The sequence below is a fragment of the Somniosus microcephalus genome, unplaced genomic scaffold, assembly GCF_052327205.1.
Source record: "Somniosus microcephalus isolate GS21.2 unplaced genomic scaffold, FLI_Smic_1.0 unresolved_chr7, whole genome shotgun sequence".
In the NCBI taxonomy this organism is placed as follows: Eukaryota; Metazoa; Chordata; class Chondrichthyes; order Squaliformes; family Somniosidae; genus Somniosus; species Somniosus microcephalus.
Genome location: NW_028225185.1, coordinates 40806564 through 40826840, shown reverse-complemented (window position 1 = coordinate 40826840; position 20277 = coordinate 40806564). Strand labels below are relative to the sequence as shown.

At 52.9% G+C, this 20277-nt stretch overlaps 1 protein-coding gene across 1 annotated transcript in view; it reads left to right on the top strand.

Moving 5' to 3' along the window:
* The window catches only part of tktb (transketolase b), a 29231-nt gene extending 9457 nt beyond the window's left edge, over window positions 1-19774 (top strand). The window contains exons 7-13 of the mRNA XM_085979013.1: window positions 1051-1215; window positions 3560-3716; window positions 4445-4575; window positions 5360-5443; window positions 10101-10197; window positions 13027-13146; window positions 19145-19774. Of these exons, the coding sequence (XP_085835139.1) occupies window positions 1051-1215; window positions 3560-3716; window positions 4445-4575; window positions 5360-5443; window positions 10101-10197; window positions 13027-13146; window positions 19145-19317 (927 nt within the window). The 3' untranslated portion in view covers window positions 19318-19774. The remainder of the gene's footprint in view (window positions 1-1050; window positions 1216-3559; window positions 3717-4444; window positions 4576-5359; window positions 5444-10100; window positions 10198-13026; window positions 13147-19144) is intronic.
* Window positions 19775-20277: the final 503 nt, after the last annotated feature.

Below are 20277 nucleotides of genomic sequence, written 5' to 3'. Positions count from 1 at the left end.
GATCTTTGACCTCAACTCCACTCTCCCGCCCGATCCCTCGATTCCCCTCGAGTCCAAAAATCTCTCGATCTCAGCCTTGAATAGACTCAACGACTGAGCCTCCACAGCCCTCTGGGGCAGAGAATTCCAAAGATTCACCGCCCTCTGAGTGAAGAAATTCCTCCTCATCTCGGTCCGAAATGGCCGACCCCTTATCCTGAGACTGTGACCCCTGGTTCTAGACTCTCCAGCCAGGGGGGAAACAGCCTCTCAGCATCGACCCTGTCAATCCCCCTCAGAATCTTATATGTTACGATGAGATCACCTCTCATTCTTCTAAACTCCAGAGAGTATCGGCCCAATCTACTCAATCTGTCCTCACAGGACAACCCTCTCATTGCAGGGATCAGTCTAGTGTCCAGGATTAACATTTGTGCCCATGGGATGCCTGCCATGTGTCTGATTCAAGGCATTACACGCTTTCAACAACTCTCGAGTCAAAAGGTTGTGGGTTCGAGCCCCCACTCCAGAGACTCGTGCCTGACACTCCCCCAGTGCCAGTACTGAGGGAGCGCCGCACTGTCGGAGGGGCGGTACTGAGGGAGCGCCGCACTGTCGGAGGGGCGGGACTGAGGGAGCGCCGCACTGTCGGCGGGGCGGTACTGAGAGAGCACCGCACTGTCGGCGGGGCGGTACTGAGAGAGCACCGCACTGTCGGAGGGGCGGTACTGAGAGAGCACCGCACTGTCGGCGGGGCGGTACTGAGAGAGCACCGCAGTGTCGGAGGGGCGGTACTGAGGGAGCGCTGCACTGTCGGAGGGGCCGCCTTTCGGATGAGACCCGAGGCCTATGTTTTTCCCCTCGAGCGGACGTAAAAAAACCCACGGCCACTATTTCGAAGGGAGCTATCCCCAGACAGAAACCTGATCGCTGCTTGGGCCACAGCTGTGGTATTGTGTCCAATTCTGGGCACCAAACTTTAGGAAGGATGTCGAGGCCTCTTTCTGTAGATCTACAAGCTTTAACGTGTTTGGTGACTGTGTGTGTGTCTATTCTATCTCTCCTCTCTAGATTGCCACCCGTAAGGCGTACGGTCTTGCCCTGGCAAAACTAGGCCATGCCAACCAGCGGGTGATTGCCCTGGACGGGGACACCAAGAACTCCACCTTTTCCGATCTCTTCCGCAAGGAGCACCCCGAGCGCTTCATCGAGTGTTTCATTGCGGAGCAGAACATGGTGAGTACGGCGGGAAACCATCAAACGCCGGCAAGTTCAAGCGCGACGGACGGTATTGCTAAGAATCCAGCGCAGGAACAGACCGTTCGTCCCAACTGGTCCATGCCAGGCGTCCTAAGTTGGCGAGGAAATTGCAGAGGCCTCTGTTATAAGCTTGGGAATTGTCCCGCTGGACTACAGCTGCTAGCGTCGCTCCGTAGTTTACGAGCGGGTGCGGGGGGGGGGGAAAGAGAGGAACGAGGAGCCAGGTAGCTACAGGTCTGTCGGTTGTGGGGATTCTGTGTCATTAGGGTTGGAGGAATATTCGTGACCTGAACTTTGGTACACCGGGCATAATTTCAATGTTTGCAAATAACCAGATAGTCGAATGGAGCAAACAGTGAGAGGGATAGTAACAGACTTTAGGAGGACGTAGGCAGACTGGTGAAACGGGCGGACGCAGAGCAGATGCCATTTAACACAAGTTGTGAGGTTTGGTAGCCAGAATGAGGAGAGGCAATACAAACTAAATGGTACAATTTTAAGGGGGTGCAAGAACAGGGAGATCTGTGGGTGCACCGACACAAATCCTAAAATGATAACGGCACAGAAGTAGGCCATTCGGCCCGTCGTGCCTGTGACGGCTCTTTGAACGAGCTCTCCAATTAGTGCCTCTCTCGCACTCTCCTCACCCCCCCCCCCGCCCTTGCTCTTTCCCCACAGCCCGGCACATTTTTCCCCTTGGGAGTGGGATTAATTGGATTGCTCATTCGACACGATCCAGGACAAAGCAGCCCGCTTGATCGGCACCCCGTCCACCACCTTAAACATTCCCTCCCTCCACCGCCGGCGCACCGTGGTTGCAGTGTGGACCATCTACAAGATGCACTGCAGCAACTCGCCAAGGCTTCTTCGGCAGCACCTCCCAAACCCGCGACCTCCACCACCTAGAAGGACAAGGGCAGCAGGCGCACGGGAACACCACCACCTCCAAGTTCCCCTTCAAGTCACACACACCATCCCGACTTGGAAATATATCGGCCGATCCTTCATCGTCACTGGGTCAAAATTCGTGAACTCCCTCCCTAACAGCGCTGTGGGAGCACCTTCACCACACGGACTGCAGCGGTTCAAGAAGGCGGCTCACCACCACCTTCTCAAGGGCAGTTGGGGATATATATTAATGATGGTCTAGACGAGGGAATTAGATGTAATATCTCCAAGTTTGCAGACGATACAAAGCTGGGTGGGCGTGTGTGCTGTGCGGAGGATGCTGAGAAACCCCAGTATGATTTGGACAGGTTGGGTGATTGGGCAGATGCAGTATAATGTGGATAAATGCGAGGTTATCCACTTTGGTGGCAAAAACAGGAAGGCGGATTATTATCTGAACGGCAATAGATTGGGAGAAGGGGAAGTGCAACGAGTCCTGGGCGTCCTTGTACACCAGTCGCTGAAGGTAAGCATGCAGGTGCAGCAGGCGGTTAAGAAGGCAAATGGTATGTTGGCCTTCGTAGCGAGAGGGTTCGAGTACAGGAGCAAGGGTGTCTTGCTGCAGTTGTACAGGGCCTTGGTGAGACCACACCTTGAGTATTGTGTGCAGTTTTGGTTGCCTTATCTGAGGAAGGATGTTCTTGCCATGGAGGGAGTGCAGCGAAGATTCACCAGACTGATACCTGGGATGGCAGGAATGACGTATGAGGAGAGATTGGGTCAATTGGGCTTGTACTCGCTGGAGTTTAGAAGAATGAGAGGGGATCTCATTGAAACTTATAAGATTCTAACAGGACTAGACAGACTAGATGCAGGAAGGATGTTCCCGATGGCTGGGGAGTCCAGAACCAGGGGTCACAGTCTAAGGATAAGGGGTAGGCCATTTAGGGCAGAGATGAGGAGGAATTTCTTCACCCAGAGAGTGGTGAACCTGTGGAATTCTCTACCACACAAGGCAGAGGAGGCCAATTCATTAAATATATTCAAGATGGAGTTGGATATATTTCTTAAGGCTCAAGGGATATGGGGAGAAGGCAGGGACAGGGGACTGAATTTGGATGATCAGCCATGATCTCATTAAATGGCGGAGCAGGCTCGAGGGGCCGAATGGCCGCCTCCTCCTCTCGTCTATGTTTCTGTGGGCAATAAATGCTGCCCTTGCCAGTGATGCCCACATCCTGTGAATGAAATGGTGCGGCGGACAGATTGGCCTCCTTCTGTGCTGTATCGTTCTCTGAGTGGCTGAGCTCTTGAAGAAATGAGAAGGGGGCATTTTTTTAAATTTGGGTAAATGGAGTTGAGTTGCATTGAGTGGCGGAGCTAAACACTTTTTTTCTTCCTTCCTTTTTTTCTCCCCCTTCGGGGTGTGTAGATCAGCGTTGCCGTCGGCTGTGCCACCCGGGACCGCACGGTGGCCTTTGCCAGCACCTTTGCCGCGTTCTTCTCCCGCGGGTACGACCAGATCCGCATGGCTGCCATCTCGGAGAGCAACGTCAACCTCTCTGGGTCCCACTGCGGCATCTCCATCGGTGGGTGGCCCCGCGGTTACCGGGCGCTGGGGCTATTGGGGAGTCGAGGGGTTTGTGGGGAGGGGGCGGCGGGATTTCCCTCCGTCGCGCCGCTGTCGGAATCTTGGCTCCCGCAATTCTTGGGGTCGGTGCGGAGAGCAAGATTTCCACGGTGGGGAAGAGAAATGGTTTTAATCTTTCACTTCTCCAACACCTTTCACCAGCTCGGGATGTCCCGAAACTAGGGCAGTACAGCAGCCAATTTGCACACAGCAAGATCCCAGACGTCCTACCTGAGAGGGCAGATGGGGGCCTCGGGTTTAATGTCTTTAATTAAATTTGGCTCCGGCAGTGCGGCGCTCCCTCAGTACCGCCCCTCCGACAGTGTGCCGCTCCCTCGGTCCCCCCCCCCCCCCCCCATCCGACGGTGCGCCGCTCCCTCGGTCCCCCCCATCTGACGGTGCGGCGCTCCCTCGGTCCCCCCCCCCCCCCCCCGACGGTGCGGCGCTCCCTCGGCACTGCCAGCCGCCTCCTGCACTGTAAAATTCTTATTACCAGTCTGAGCAAAGCGTTTGCAGCAATGTAAGGTTCGGCAGTGTTCCTCCAGCCATCAATCTTCCTGGGGCTCTTGTGTCTTGCATGTTGGGGAGGCGGGGGGGGGGGTCTAGTAAAATTGATTTTGGGGGTGGATTTTGTCCTGATGTGACGGCAGATGTTGAGTTCTTTTGCTCTCTCTCTCTCTCATCTAGGTGAAGATGGGCCTTCTCAGATGGCTTTGGAGGACATCGCCATGTTCCGTGCTATCCCCGCCTGCACCATTTTCTACCCCAGTGACGCGGTTTCCACGGAACGCGCCGTGGAGTTGGCGGCCAACACCAAGGTACCGTCCCGGTCGGGGCCCACCGCTCCCATTCGCCCCACCCTTGCCTTCAGTTTTCGCTCGGGGAGGGGCGGTGAATCTTTGGAATTCTCTGCCCCAGAAGGCTGAATATGCTCGGTCGTTGAGTCTATGCGAGGCTGAGATCGGTAGAATTTTGTGCACCAAGGGATCGGCCGGGAGAGTGGAGTTGAGGTCAATGATCAGCCATGATCTTATTGAATGGTGGAGCAGGCTCGAGGGGCTGTGAGGCTTCCTCCTGCTCCTATTTCCCATTGATCCCATTCACTCCATCATCCCTCTTATGCCCGCTGACCTACATTTGAATCCCAAGCCACCAACACCTCCCATTTTTGAAATTCTCCACCCTCGGGTCCAAATCCCTTCGTGGCCTCCTCGCCCTCTCTCTCCCTATCTCTGAAACCTCCTCCAGCCCCTACAATCCTCCGAGATCTCTGCGCTCCTCCAATTCTGGCCTCTTGCACGTCCCATGATTTCCATCACTCCACCATTGGCGACCGCGTCAGGGCCCCCCAAGCTCTGGAATTCCCTCCCTAAACCTCTCCGCCTCTCTCCTCCTTTAAGACGCTCCTGAAAACCGACCTCTTTGACCCAGCTTTTGGTCGCCTGTCCTACTATCTCCTTATGCAGCTCAGGGTCAAATTGTGTCTGATTTACGTTCCTGTGAGGTGCCTTGGGATGTTTTACTATGTTAAAGGCACTGGATAGGATAAGTTGTTGTCAGCAGCTATGGAGACAAATTTTCATTTTTTTTTTCTCCTTCTAGGGAATCTGCTTCATTAGAACCAGCCGCCCGGAGACGGCTGTTATTTATTCCAATGACGAGAAGTTTGAGATTGGCCAGGCGAAGGTAAGTGATTGATGCACTGATCTTTGCCATTCCCCTTCTCCCGACCCAAGACAGACCTCGTCTGCCCATTTACCCTCAGTGAAAGACTTGCATTTCTACAGTGCTTTCGTGACCTTTGGACTCCTAAAGCTCTTCACGGCCAATGAAGGACTTTTTTTTTTTGAAGTGTGGTCACTGTTGTAATGTGGGAAACGCGGCAGTCAATTTGCACACAGCAAGCTCCCACAAACAGCAATGTGATAAATGAGCAGATCATCTGTTTTGTGATAACATCCGAAGACGCTGGAAAAACTCAGCAGGCCAGGGGCAACATCCGTGGAGAGAAAAACCGAGTCAACGTTTCGGGTCGAAACCCTTCGTCAGAACTGAGAGGAAAAAGGCAGGAAATGAAACAAAAGGCCAGTTTGGGGGCTGGGAAATGGGGGAGGGGGTGAAAGAAGAGACATTAAGAGATATTCAAGGCGGGAGGAGATGGTAATAGGACCGGTAAAGAAACAAACAATGGCTCAAGATGGAGTGTGAAATGCGCTGGTAGAGTGAGAGACAGTTGCCATGTGGGAGAGAGAAAACAAGGAAAAGTCACAAACCAAAGGTGTGGATAAAATATAATAGGGGCCGAGGTTATGATCTGAAGTTGTTGAACTCTATGTTGAGTCCGGAAGGCTGTAAAGTGCCTAATCGGAAGATGAGGTGCTGTTCCTCGAGCTTATGCTGAGCTTCCGTGGAACAATGCAAGAGGCTGAGGACGGTGAAATCCGAGTGGGAATGGAGCGGTGAATTAAAGTGACAGGTGACCGGAAGCTCGGGGTCACCCTTACGGACTGAACGGAGGTGTTCCACAAAGCGGTCACCCAATCTGCGTTTGGTCTCCCCAATGTAGAGGAGACCACATCGTGAGCAGCGAATACAGTATACTAGATTGCAAGAAGTACAAGTAAGTACTACATCCCCCCCCCTCCCCATTTCCCAACCCCCAAACTGGCCTTTTGTTTCATTTCCTGCTTTTTCTCTCAGTTCTGATGAAGGGTTTCGACCCGAAACGTTGACTCTCTTTCTCTCTCCACGGATGTTGCCTGGCCTGCTGAGTTTTTCCAGCGTTTTCTGTTGTTTCAGATTTACAGCATCTGCAGTATTTTGCTATCATATCTGTTTTGTGATGTTGGTTAAGGAATAAATATTGGGCCCCAGTACACCGGGGAGAACTCCCCCTCCCACCCCCTGCTCTTCTTCCAATAGCGGCCGTGGGATCTTTTACGTTTTGCCCGAGAGGGCAGACGGGGCCTGTTTAGCATCTCGTCCCTCGGTACCGCCCCCTCCGACGGTGCGGCGCTCCCTCAGTACCGCCCCTCCGACGGTGCGGCGCTCCCTCAGTACCGCCCCTCCGACGGTGCGGCGCTCCCTCAGTACCGCCCCTCCGACGGTGCGGCGCTCCCTCAGTACCGCCCCTCCGACGGTGCGGCGCTCCCTCAGTACCGCCCCTCCGACGGTGCGGCGCTCCCTCAGTACCGCCCCTCCGACGGTGCGGCGCTCCCTCAGTACCGCCCCTCCGACGGTGCGGCGCTCCCTCAGTACCGCCCCTCCGACGGTGCGGCGCTCCCTCAGTACCGCCCCTCCGACGGTGCGGCGCTCCCTCAGTACCGCCCCTCCGGCGGTGCGGCGCTCCCTCAGTACCGCCCCTCCGGCGGTGCGGCGCTCCCTCAGTACCGCCCCTCCGGCGGTGCGGCGCTCCCTCAGTACCGCCCCTCCGGCAGTGCGGCGCTCCCTCGGTACCGGCACTAGGAGTGTTGGGCCTGGATTATGGGGCTCGAGTCTCTGGAGGGGTGATCTGATTGAGGTGTTTAAGAAGATTAAAGGAGTTGATGTGGTCGATTTGAGAGAAACTATTTCATCTGGTGGGGGGATCCAAAACATGGAACCTTCAAATTAGAGCCAGGCCGTTCAGGGGTGATGTCAGGAAGCACTCCTTCACACACAGGGTTGTGGAAATCGGGAACCCCTGCCCCATAAATGTTGTCGAGGCTGGGGGCCAATTGCAAATTTCAAAAGTAAGATCGATAGATTTTTGTTGGGTAAGGGTTACAGAACCAAGGCAGGTCGATGGAGTTAAGATACAGATCGGGTGTGATCCAATTGAATGGAGAAATGTGCTCGAGGGGCTGAACGGACCTACTTCTCTGCACAAATTGGCTGCCATGTTTCCCACATTACAACAGTGCCCGCACTTCAAAGAGTACTTCACTGGCAGTGAAGTGCTGTGGGACATCCAGAGGTCGTGAAAGAAAGCGCTGCAGAAATGCAAGCTTGCACTGTGGGTAACAGGCTTGTTGGGCTGAACGGGCCTACTCCTGTTCCTATGGTAACAGGCTTGTTGGGTCAGTCTTTACGAAGGAAGACACAAAAAACCTCCCTGGGATATCGGGAAAAATAGGGACATTGGCAAAGGAGGAACTGACGCAAATCAATATCTCTAAGGATATGGTGTTAAGGAAGCTAAAGGGATTGAAGGTGGACAAATCCCCAGGGCCTGATAACATGCATCCTAGGGTACTGAAGGAGGTGGCCCTAGAGATAGCGGATGCACTAAGGATGATTTTTCAGAATTCATTAGACTCGGGAACAGTGCCGATGGATTGGAGGGTAGCTAACGTTACCCCACTATTCAAAAAGGGGGGTAGGGAAAAAGCAGGTAATTACAGACCTGTAAGCCTTACATCAGTTGTGGGCAAAATGCTGGAGTCCATCATTAAGGATGAAATAGCGGAGCACTTAGCAAATGGGGACAGGATAGGACAGAGTCAACATGGATTTACAAAGGGTAAATCGTGCTTGACTAATCTATTGGAATTTTTTGAGGGAGTAACTGGTAGAATAGATGGGGGAGAGCCAGTAGATGTGGTGTACCTGGACTTCCAAAAGGCCTTCGATAAGGTCCCACATAAAAGATTAGCATGGAAAATTGAGGCTCATGGGATAAAGGGGAAAGTTTTGGCGTGGATAGGGAACTGGCTGTCAGATAGAAAACAGAGAGTTGGAATAAACGGCTCATTTTCTGAATGGCAGGCAGTAACAAGTGGGGTACCACAGGGATCTGTCCTGGGCCCCCAGCTGTTCACAATTTACATTAATGACCTGGATCAGGGAGTCGGATGCAGCATTTCCAAATTTGCAGACGACACTAAACTAGGAGGTGGGGTGGGCTCAGAGGAAGAGACCAGGAAGCTCCAGAGCGATTTGGACAGACTGGGCGATTGGGCGGATAAATGGCAGATGCACTATAATGTGGACAAGTGCGAAGTTATCCACCTTGGGTGCAGGAACGGGAGGGCAAATTATTATTTAAATGGCAATAGATTGGGAGAGGGGGAAGTACAGAGAGACCTGGGTGTTCTTGTACACCAGTCACTGAAGGCGAGCATGCAGGTGCAACAGGCGGTCAAGAAGGCAAACGGTATGCTGGCCTTCATAGCAAAAGGGTTAGAATACAGGAACAGGGATACCTTGCTGCAGCTGTACAGGGCACTGGTGAGACCACACCTCGAGTACTGTGTACAGTTTTGGTCGCCTCATCTGAGGAAGGATGTTCTTGCCATGGAGGGGGTGCAGCGGCGATTCACCAGGCTGATACCAGGAATGGCGGGAATGACCTATGAGGAGAGACTATGTAGTTTAGGGATGTACACACTGGAGTTTAGAAGATTGAGAGGGGACCTCATAGAAGTGTATAAAATTCTGACAGGTCTAGACAGACTGGATGCAGAAGGAATGTTTCCCTTGGCGGGTGAGAACAGAACTAGAGGACATAATTTAAGGATAAGGGCTAAACCATTTAGGACAGAGATGAGGGGGAATTTCTTCACTCAGAGAGTGGTGAACCTGTGGAACTCATTGCCACAGAGGGCAGTGTACGCCAACTCATTAAATATATTTAAGAGGGAATTAGATATATTTCTACGGGCAAAAGGGGTTAAGGGTTACGGAGAGAAGGCGGGGACGGGATACTGAATTAAAGGATCAGCCATGATCTCATTAAATGGCGGAGCAGGCACGAAGGGCCGAATGGCCTACTCCTGCTCCTATCTTCTATGTATCTATGTATCTATGTATCTATGGGCTGAACGGGCCTACTCCTGTTCCTATGGTAACAGGCTTGAGGGAGCTGAACAGGCCTACTCCTGTTCCTATGGTAACAGGCTTGAGGGGGCTGAACGGGCCTACTCCTGTTCCTATGGTAACAGGCTTGAGGGAGCTGAACGGGCCTACTCCTGTTCCTATGGTAACAGGCTCGTTGGGCTGAACGGGCCTACTCCTGTTCTTATGGTAACAGGCTCGTTGGGCTGAACAGGCCTACTCCTGTTCCTATGGTAACAGGCTTGTTGGGCTGAACAGGCCTACTCCTGTTCCTATGGTAACAGGCTCGTTGGGCTGAACGGGCCTACTCCTGTTCCTATGGTAACAGGCTTGAGGGAGCTGAACGGGCCTACTCCTGTTCCTATGGTAACAGGCTCGTTGGGGCTGAACGGGCCTACTCCTGTTCCTATGTTTCCTATCGATGCCCAGGCCAGCCACTCGATGAGACATTCAGGGGGCTGAACCCGAACCTAGCTTGTAATTGGGGTGACTCTTTCTTTTTTTTCTGCATTGTATCTTGTCTTCACAGGTGGTTCTCCAGAAGGAGACGGACAGCATCTTGGTGATCGGAGCTGGCATCACGCTCCACGAGGCCCTGGCAGCAGCCAAGCAACTCGCGGGAGAAGGTGAGGGAAGAATCTTGGCGCCCAGGAGAAGGCCATTCGGCCCATCGTGCCTGTACCATCTCTGAAAGAGCTGTCCGATTTGTAGTCCCACTCCCTGCTGTACAATCCAAAACTAATCCCAATGTCCCACACTCTCCCCTACCCCAGTGTAAATCGTCGACTCCTATAGCACAGGAGGAGGCCATTCGGCCCGTCGTGCCTGTACTTGCTCTTTGACAGAACTGTCCCACTCTTTCCCCTGCAATTATTTCCCCTTCAAGTATTTCTCCAATTCCCCCTTTTGAAAGTTACTATTGAATCTGCTTCCACCGCCCTTTCAGGCAGCGCGTTCCAGATCACAACAACTCGCTGCGTAAAAAACATTCTCCTCATCTCCCCCTCTGGTTCTTTTGTTGTGGGGAAACAAAGAGTTAAATAGGAGACTAATAACCGTTGACATTCCCGCTTTGTCTCTCCCTCTCCTGAACAACCGGACGAATGCTGGCTTACAATTCTGTGACCCCCCACCCTCCATAACCCTTCAATGCCTTGCCCGACTGGGCAGCCTTCACATCTTGCTCCGCGTTGGGCTATTCAAACATGAGGTGCATCACAGCTGAGATAGACCAATCGTCAAAGAAAGACTCCCATCTCTCCAGCCCCTTTCCCCACCTCAGGACGTCCCAAAGCGCTTCACAGCCAATGAAGGACTTTTTTTGAAGTGTGGTCACTGTTGTAATGTGGGAAACGCGGCAGCCAATTTGCGCACAGCAAGCTCCCACAAACAGCAATCTGGTAAATGACCAGAGCATCTGTTTTTTAGTGATGTTGGTTGAGAGCTAGAAACATAGGGGCAGGAGGAGGCCATTCGGCCCCTCGAGCCCGCTCCGCCATTCAATGAGATCATGGCTGATCATCCAAATTCAGTACCCTGTCCCTGCCTTCTCCCCATATCCCTTGATCCCTTTAGCCTTAAGAAATATACCTAACTCCTTCTTGAATATATTTAATGAATTGGCTTCAACTGCCTTGTGTGGTAGAGAATTCCACAGGTTCACCACTCTCTGGGTGAAGAAATTCCTCCTCATCTCAGTCCTAAATGGCTTACCCCTTATCCTTAGACTGTGATCCCTGATTCTGGACTCCCCGCCTTTGGGAACATCCTTCCTGCATCTAGTCTGTCTAGTCCTGTTAGAATTTTATAAGTTTCAATGAGATCCCCTCTCATTCTTCTAAACTCCAGCGACCAATCAACCCAATCTCTCCTCATACGTCATTCCTGCCATCCCAGGTATCAGCCTGGTGAATCTTGGCTGCACTCCCTCCATAGCAAGAACACCCTTCCTCAGATAAGGTGACCAAAACTGTGCACAATACTCAAGGTGTAGTCTCACCAAGGCCCTGTACAACTGCAGCAAGACATCCTTGCTCCTGTACTTGAATCCTCTCGCTATGAAGGCCTACATACCATTTCCCTTCTTAACCGCCTGCTGCACCTGCATGCTTACCTTCAGCGACTGGTGCACAAGGACACCCAGGTCTCGTTGCACTTCCCCTTTTCCCAATCTATTGCCGTTCAGATAACAATCTGTCTTCCTGTTTTTGCCACTGAAATGGATAACCTCGCATTTATCCACATTGGGCAGATGCATGGCAGATGCAGTATAATCACCCAACCTGTCCAAATCATCCTGGAGTGTTTCTGCACCCTCCTCACAGCACACACGCCCACCCAGCTTTGTGTCATCTGCAAACGTGGAGATATTACATCTAGTTCCTTGGTCTAGATCATTTGTATGTGAATAGCTGGGGTCCTAGCACTGATCCCTGCGGTACCCCACTAGTCACTGCCTGCCACTCGGAAAAAGACCTGTTTATTCCAGCTCTTTGCTTCCTGTCTGCCAACCAGTTCTCTATCCAAGTCAATACCTTGCCCCCAATCCCATGTGCCTTAACTTTGCACGCTAATCTCTTATGCGGGACCTTATCGAAAGCCTTCTGAAAGTCCAAATACACCACATCCACTAGTTCTCCCTTATCTATTCTACCAGTTACATCCTCAAAAAATTCCAGTAGATCAGTCAAGCACGATTTACCTTTTGTAAATCCATGTTGACTTTGTCCGATCCTGTCACTATTTTCCAAGTGCTCTGCTATTACATCTTTTATAATGGACTCTAGCATTTTCCCCACTACCGATGTCAGGCTTACCGGTCTATAATTCCCCGTTTTCTCTCTACCACCTTTTTTGAATAGTGGGGTAACATTAGCTACCCTCCAATCCATGGGAACTGTTCCAGAGTCTATAGAATTTTGGAAGATGACCAGCAATGCATCTACTATTTCTAGGGCCACTTCCTTAAGTACCCTAGGATGTAGATTATCAGGCCCTGGGGATTTATCGGCCTTCAATCCCGTCCATTTTCCTAACACCGTTTCCCTACAGATACTGATTTCTTTCAGTTCCTCCCTTTCATCAGGCCCTATGTTCCCCGGCATCTCTGGGAGGTTATTTGTGTCCTCCTTTGTGAAGACAGAACCAAAGTATGTATTTAATTGGTCTGCCATTTCTTTGTTCCCCATTATAAATTCCCCTGATTCTGACTGCAAGGGACCTACGCTTGACTTCACCAGTCTTTTCTGGTCTGGCCTTGTACAACTTAAAATTGTGACACCTCTCCCCCCGCCCCCCCCCCCTCCTCCCCCACCGCACCCCCGCCCCCCCTCCAGTCCTCCCTAACCTATTCAATTGGAACAAACTAGAACACGATCTATTCCCATCACCTTGTTTATAAACCTCAAATCCGATCGACCCTGTTCTATTGAAACGCTCGACCTTTTTTTCAACAGGTATCAACGTCCGAGTCCTCGACCCGTTCACGGTAAAGCCTCTCGACGCCGCCGCCATCATCACCAATGCCAGAGCCGTGGGTGGACGGATCATCACGGTCGAGGATCATTATCATGAAGGTAACTGCTTGTGGCTCCTCGGAGTGTCTGATCCAACCTCCTTGAGGTGTTTGTGTATAAAGGAGAGATCTTGCACTGGGATGTCCCAAAGCGCTTCAGCCAATGAAGTGTTTGGTTACAAATGCAGGAAACTCGGCAGCCAATTTGTGCACAGCAAGCTCCCACAAATGGCGATCTGATGATGACCAGATCATCATTTGTTTTTAGGTCGTAGGAACAGGAGGAGTCCTTTCAGCCCCCTCGAGCCTGTTACATTAGGAACAGGAGGAGTCCTTTCAGCCCCCTCGAGCCTGTTACATTAGGAACAGGAGGAGGCCATTCAGCCCCCTCGAGCCTGTTACATTAGGAACAGGAGGAGGCCGTTCAGCCCCCTCGAGCCTGTTACATTAGGAACAGGAGGAGGCCGTTCAGCCCCCTCGAGCCTGTTACATCTGGAACAGGAGGAGGCCATTCAGCCCCTCGAGCCTGTTACATTAGGAACAGGAGGAGGCCATTCAGCCCCCTCGAGCCTGTTACATCTGGAACAGGAGGAGGCCATTCAGCCCCTCGAGCCTGTTCTGCCATTCAATGAGATCACGGCTGATCTGGATCTTCACTCCGTCTACCCGCCTTGGCCCCATATCCCTTTATTTGCTCGTCTAGCGAAAATCTATCTCCGGTTTAAAAAGATTCATTGAGCCCAAGCATCTACTGCTTTTCGTGGGAGAGTGTTCCACACCTCCGCCACCCTTTGTGTGAAGAAGTGTTTCCTAACTTCTCTCTCTTGAATGGCCTGGCTCTGACATAAAGGTGGTGTTTAAGGGATAAATATTGGCCCCAGGACATTGGAGAACACCCCCCGATCTTCTAATAGTGGCCATGGGATCTTTGCCCACCTGAGGGCAGACGGGGCCTCAGGTTTAACATCTCATCAGAAAGACCGCCCCTCCGACAGTGCGGCACTCTCTCAGTACCGCCCCTCCGACAGTGCGGCGCTCCCTCAGTACCGCCCCTCCGACAGTGCGGCGCTCCCTCAGTACCGCCCCTCCGACAGTGCGGCGCTCTCTCAGTACCGCCCCTCCGACAGTGCGGCACTCTCTCAGTACCGCCCCTCCGACAGTGCGGCGCTCCCTCAGTACCGCCCCTCCGACAGTGCGGCGCTCCCTCAGTACCGCCCCTCCGACTGTCCGGCGCTCCCTCAGTACCGCCCCTCCGACAGTGCGGCGCTCTCTCAGTACCGCCCCTCCGACAGTGCGGCGCTCTCTCAGTACCGCCCCTCCGACAGTGCGGCACTCTCTCAGTACCGCCCCTCCGACAGTGCGGCGCTCCCTCAGTACCGCCCCTCCGACTGTGCGGCGCTCCCTCAGTACCGCCCCTCCGACTGTCCGGCGCTCCCTCAGTACCGCCCCTCCGACAGTGCGGCGCTCCCTCAGTACCGCCCCTCCGACAGCGCGGCGCTCCCTCAGTACCGCCCCTCCGACAGCGCGGCGCTCCCTCAGTACCGCCCCTCCGACAGCGCGGCGCTCCCTCAGTACCGCCCCTCCGACAGTGCGGCGCTCCCTCAGTACCGCCCCTCCGACAGTGCGGCGCTCCCTCAGTGCCGCCCCTCCGACAGTCCTGCTGACATCTACATATACAGCCTAGGAGATTTTTTTTTCCCCTCAAAACGCTGTCTAGGCTGGGGGTCAATTGGAAAAAATTACAAAACTGAGTGTTTCTGTTGGGTAAGGGTATTGTGGGTGGATGGAGTTGCGATACAGATCAGCCATGTTCAAGTTGAACGGAGGAACAGGCTCGAGGCGGGGGGGGGGAGTTGGCTGAATGGGCCCATGTCTGGCCAAGGTGCGTGTGTGCTGGGCTTTACATAGCTGTGTGTACACTGCGAGTTGATATTTGAGGGTCAAAGGAGTCTAGACGCTTGGCGAGCAGGAGGCTTGTCGACATAAACTGCCGGCTGGGGTCGCTGCCTTTTGAGTTGCAGAAATTGCAGTGCAGGAGGATGCCGCTCTCTGCCTGTCTCTGCTAGCACGTCACTGGAATTGTACTTGCTACAATTGTACAGGGCTTTGGTGAGACCACACCTGGAGTACTGTGCACAGTTTTGGTCTCCTTATATCTGAGAGAGGCTATCCTTGCCTTAGAGGGGATGGACGAGGGTTCACTCGATTGATTCCTGGGATGGGGGGATTGCCCTATGAGGAGAGATTGAGTAGACTAGGCCTATATTCTCGAGTTTAGAAGAATGAGAGGTGATCTCATTGAAACATATCAGATTCTGAGGGGGGGATTGACAGGGTAGATGCTGAGAGGCTGTTTCCCCCCTGGCTGGAGAGTCTAGAACCAGGGGTCACAGTCTCAGGATAAGGGGTCGGCCATTTAGGACTGAGATGAGGAGGAATTTCTTCACTCAGAGGGCGGTGAATCTTTGGAATTCTCTGCCCCAGAGGGCTGTGGAGGCTCAGTCGTTGAGTCTATTCAAGGCTGAGATCGAGAGATTTTTGGAATCGAGGGGAATCGAGGGATCGGGCGGGAGAGTGGAGATGAGGTCAAAGATCAGCCATGATCTGATTGAATGGCGGAGCAGGCTCGAGGGGCCGAATGGCCTCCTCCTGCTCCTAGTATTATGTTCTTATTCGACCATGTGGGTATCACAATGAACTTAATAGGGGTACAGGCAATCCTCTGGTATCTCACCCAACAGGCCATTCTCCCATGGGTGAGGCTAGCAACCCATCCCCGGCCCCCCACTCCCAGAGTCTATTCTACCTTGGGAGGAATCACAACCGAACTCCCCACCGATCCTCTCCTGACCCGCAGTCCAACCACCGAAGCTTCTGAACTCAGGGTCAATATAAGGGGCTAGAGGTTAGACCACACCTGGAGTACTGTGAGCAGTTCTGGGCCCCACACCTTAGGAAGGATATATTGGCCTTGGAGGGAGTGCAGCGTAGGTTTACCAGAATGATACCCGGACTCCAAGGGGTTAAGTTACGAGGAGAGATTACACAAACTAGGGTTGTATTCCCTGGAATTTAGACGGTTAAGGGGTCGATCTGATCGAAGTTTTCAGGATATTAAGGGGAACTGATAGGGTAGAGAGAGAGAAACTATTTCCGCTGGTTGGGGAGTCTCGGACTCGGGGGCAGAGTCTCAAGATTAGAGCCAGACCTTTCAGGAGTGAAGTTAGGAAACACTTCGACACACAAAGGGTGGTAGAAGTTTGGAACTCTCTTCCGCAAACGGCAATTGATGCTGGGGGTCAATTGTTAATTTTAAATCTGAGATTGATAGATTTCTGTTAACCAAAGGTATTAAGGGATATGGGGCAAAGGTGGGTAGATGGAGTTAGGACACAGATCAGCCCTGATCTCATTGAATGGTGGAACAGGCTCGAGGGGCTGAATGGCCTCCTCCTGTTCCTAATGTAACAGGCTCGAGGGGCTGAACGGCCTCCTCCTGTTCCTAATGTAACAGGCTCGAGGGGCTGAATGGCCTCCTCCTGTTGCTAATGTAACAGGCTCGAGGGGCTGAATGGCCTCCTCCTGTTCCTAATGTAACAGGCTCGAGGGGCTGAATGTCCTCCTCCTGTTCCTAATGTAACAGGCTCGAGGGGGCTGAACGGCCTCCTCCTGTTGCTAATGTAACAGGCTCGAGGGGCTGAATGTCCTCCTCCTGTTGCTAATGTAACAGGCTCGAGGGGGCTGAACGGCCTCCTCCTGTTGCTAATGTAACAGGCTTGAGGGGCTGAATGTCCTCCTCCTGTTGCTAATGTAACAGGCTCGAGGGGCTGAATGTCCTCATCCTGTTCCTAATTCTTCTGGAGCAATCTCTGGCCCCCCTGTCGTCTTCCCTGTGTGGTGTTTCATTTTGAAATAATTTGTCCAATTCCTAAACAGTGTCTCTTATCGCGCTAGCCAGTGGTGGTAAAGCATTCTAGGTTGTAATGACTCCGTTTTGTTAAGGAATGGGGCAACTTCTAATTCCTTCACCTGCCCTTGCTGTGATCCTGAATTTGCACCCCCCTCCCTTCCTAACTGTGCAAACAATCCATCTCTTCACCACAACTTGCATTTATCCAACACCTGTAATGTACTAAAACACATCCCAAGGTGCTTCATTAGCCTTGTCAAACAAACTTTGACCCCGAGCCACATAAGGAGATATTAGGGGACAGGTGACCAAAAGCTGGGTCAGAGGTCGGTTTTAAGGAACATCTTAATGGAGGAGCGAGGCGGAGAGGTTTAGGGAGGGAATTCCAAAGCTTGGGGCCCTGGCGCGGTCGCCAATGGCGGAGTGATGGAATTCAGGGGGATGCGTGAGAGGCCAGAATTGGAGGAGCGCAGAGATCTGGGAGGGTTGTAGGGGCTGGAGGAGGTTACAGAGATAGGGGGGGTTGTAGGGGCTGGAGGAGGTTACAGAGATAGGGAGAGGGTTGTAGGGGCTGGAGGAGGTTACAGAGATAGCGAGGGTTGTAGGGGCTGGAGGAGGTTACAGAGATAGGGAGGGTTGTAGGGGCTGGAGGAGGTTACAGAGATAGCGAGGGTTGTAGGGGCTGGAGGAGGTTACAGAGATAGGGAGGGTTGTAGGGGGCTGGAGGAGGTTACAGAGATAGGGAGGGTTGTAGGGGCTGGAGGAGGTTACAGAGATAGCGAGGGTTGTAGGGGCTGGAGGAGGTTACAGAGATAGGGAGGGTTGTAGGGGCTGGAGGAGGTTACAGAGATAGGGAGGGGTGTAGCGGCTGGAGGAGGTTACAGAGATAGGGAGGGTTGTAGGGGCTGGAGGAGATTACAGAGATAAGGAGGGTTGTAGGTGGCTGGAGGAGGTTACAGAGATATGGAGGGTTGTAGGGGCTGGAGGAGGTTATGGAGATAGGGAGAAGGTGAGACCATGAAGGGGTTTGAAGACGAGGATGAGAATTTTAAAATCGGGGCGTTGCTGGACCAGAAGCCAGTGTAGGTCAGCGAGCACAGGGGAGAGGGTGAACGGGCCTTGTTGGAGTACAGGGCAGCAGCGTTGTGGATGAGCTGAAGTTTATGGAAGGTGCGAGGCCTCTTCAACTTGTTCATTGAAAATCTTTAAGTTCCCCCTTTTTAAAGGCTTGAATTCGGGACGTTTAGCTGCAGCACCTCGTTCGGGTGAGTGTTGGCTGAGCCTTATCCAGAGCTCTCCACATGCCTCCTGGAATTCAGGCCAGGGGAGATACTCCTGTAGCTGCTCGACCAGGGTGTGAGGCGCTTTGGGACACCAGAAGTCATGAAAGGTGCGACAGAAATGGAAGATCCCTCTGGGTTGGCAGTCTGACGCTGAGGCTGCCCAGGAATGACTTGCGGATTGTTACTGGAGCAGTCCAGCAGAGGGCGCTCCTTTTGGTTGTTTTCATCTCTCTCTCGCGGGACTCGAGCCCCGTAATCCAGGCCCGACACTCCCCCCGGTGCCAGTACTGAGGGAGTGTCAGAGGGGCGGTACTGAGGGAGCGCCGCAGTGTCGGAGGGGCGGTAGTGCGGCGCTTCCTCAGTGTCGGAGGGGCGGTACTGAGGGAGCGCCGCACTGTCGGAGGGGCGGTACTGAGGGAGCGCCGTACTGAGGGAGCGCCGCACTGTCGGAGGGGCAGTACTGAGGGAGGGCCGCACTGTCGGAGGGGCTGTCTTTCGGGATGAAACGTTAAACCCAAGGCCCCCTGACTACCCTGTAAAAGATCCCACGCCCACTATTGGAAGAAGAGCAGGGGGGAGTTCTCCCCGGTGTCCTGGGCCCAATATTTATCCCTCAACCAACATCTCAAAAAAAACAGATGATCCGGTCATTTATCACATTGCTGTTTGTGGGAGCTTGCTGTGCGCAAATTGGCTGCCGCGTTTCCCACATTACAACAGTGACCACACTTCAAAAAAAAAAGTACATTGTTGGCTCTGACAAGCTTTGGGACATCGAGGTCATGAAAGGCGCTGGAGAAATGCAAGTATCTTCTCTCTCTCTCTCTCTCATTTTACCAACCTTGTCTCTCTCTCTCTCGCTCCAGGTGGTCTAGGTGAGGCGGTGTCTGCTGCGGTTGGCTTGGAGTCGGGGATCCTTGTCCACCGCCTGGCTGTTAGCGGAATCGCCTGGAGCGGGAAATCCGCCGAGCTCTTGGACGCGTTTGGCATCAGCGCTGGGGCCATCGTGGCTGCGGTCCGCTCCGCCTTGGCAAACTGAGACCGGTCTCGTCCTGTCCCTGGCGTGTGCGAGGATCGGGGCTGGGGGGGCCCGCTCGACTGACCAGAGGACCCAACTGATGTCTTCTCCTCAACAGCAAGGTTAACTGATCATTGCGTTCAACCTCGGGCAGCAGGTCAGGTGGGGTTTGCTGTGACGGACGGACGTGTAACGGACCTCCCTTCTCCGCAAACGCACCCGCCGAACCCGCTTAACCGGTACTCCGTGGCCTGTAGCTTTACTTGAACATTCCTGTCCCTCCAACGGTCCAATTATAACCTTAACCTGAACCAAACTAGGTTATGATGCTGCTAGGCTGGGTTGCCCATGGCTTGTATGGTGGCGACGGGCTCGAGCCATGGGCAGTTGGGCTGGTGATACCGGGGACCAATGATGTGAATTCCAGTAATGGCACGAGAATGGATCACCTTGAAGTCTTAATAAAACTTGACCATTCCTTGGCAGTCTTGACTGACTTAATGTTTTCCCATGGCAGTAGATTGTGTGCGTGTGAATATGACTGAGCGATTGAATTCATTCTTCCCTGGATCATGGCTGAGAGGGAAACATAGAAGATAGGAGCAGGAGTCGGCCATTCGGCCCCTCGAGCCTGCTCCCCCATTTAATGAGATCATGGCTGATCATCCAAATTCAGTACCCTGTCCCTGCCTTCTCCCCATATCCCTTGATCCCTTTAGTCTCAAGAAATATATCCAACTCCTTCTTGAATATATTTAATGAATTGGCCTCAACGGCCTTCTGTGGTAGAGAATTCCACAGGTTCACCACCCTCTGGGTGAAGAAATTCTTCCTCATCTCTGTCCTAAATGGCTTACCCCTTATCCTTAGACTGTGACCCCTGGTTCTGGACTCCCGCCATCGGGAACATCCTTCCTGCATCTAGTCTGTCTAGTCCTGTTAGAATTTTATAAGTTTCAATGAGATCCCCTCATTCTTCTA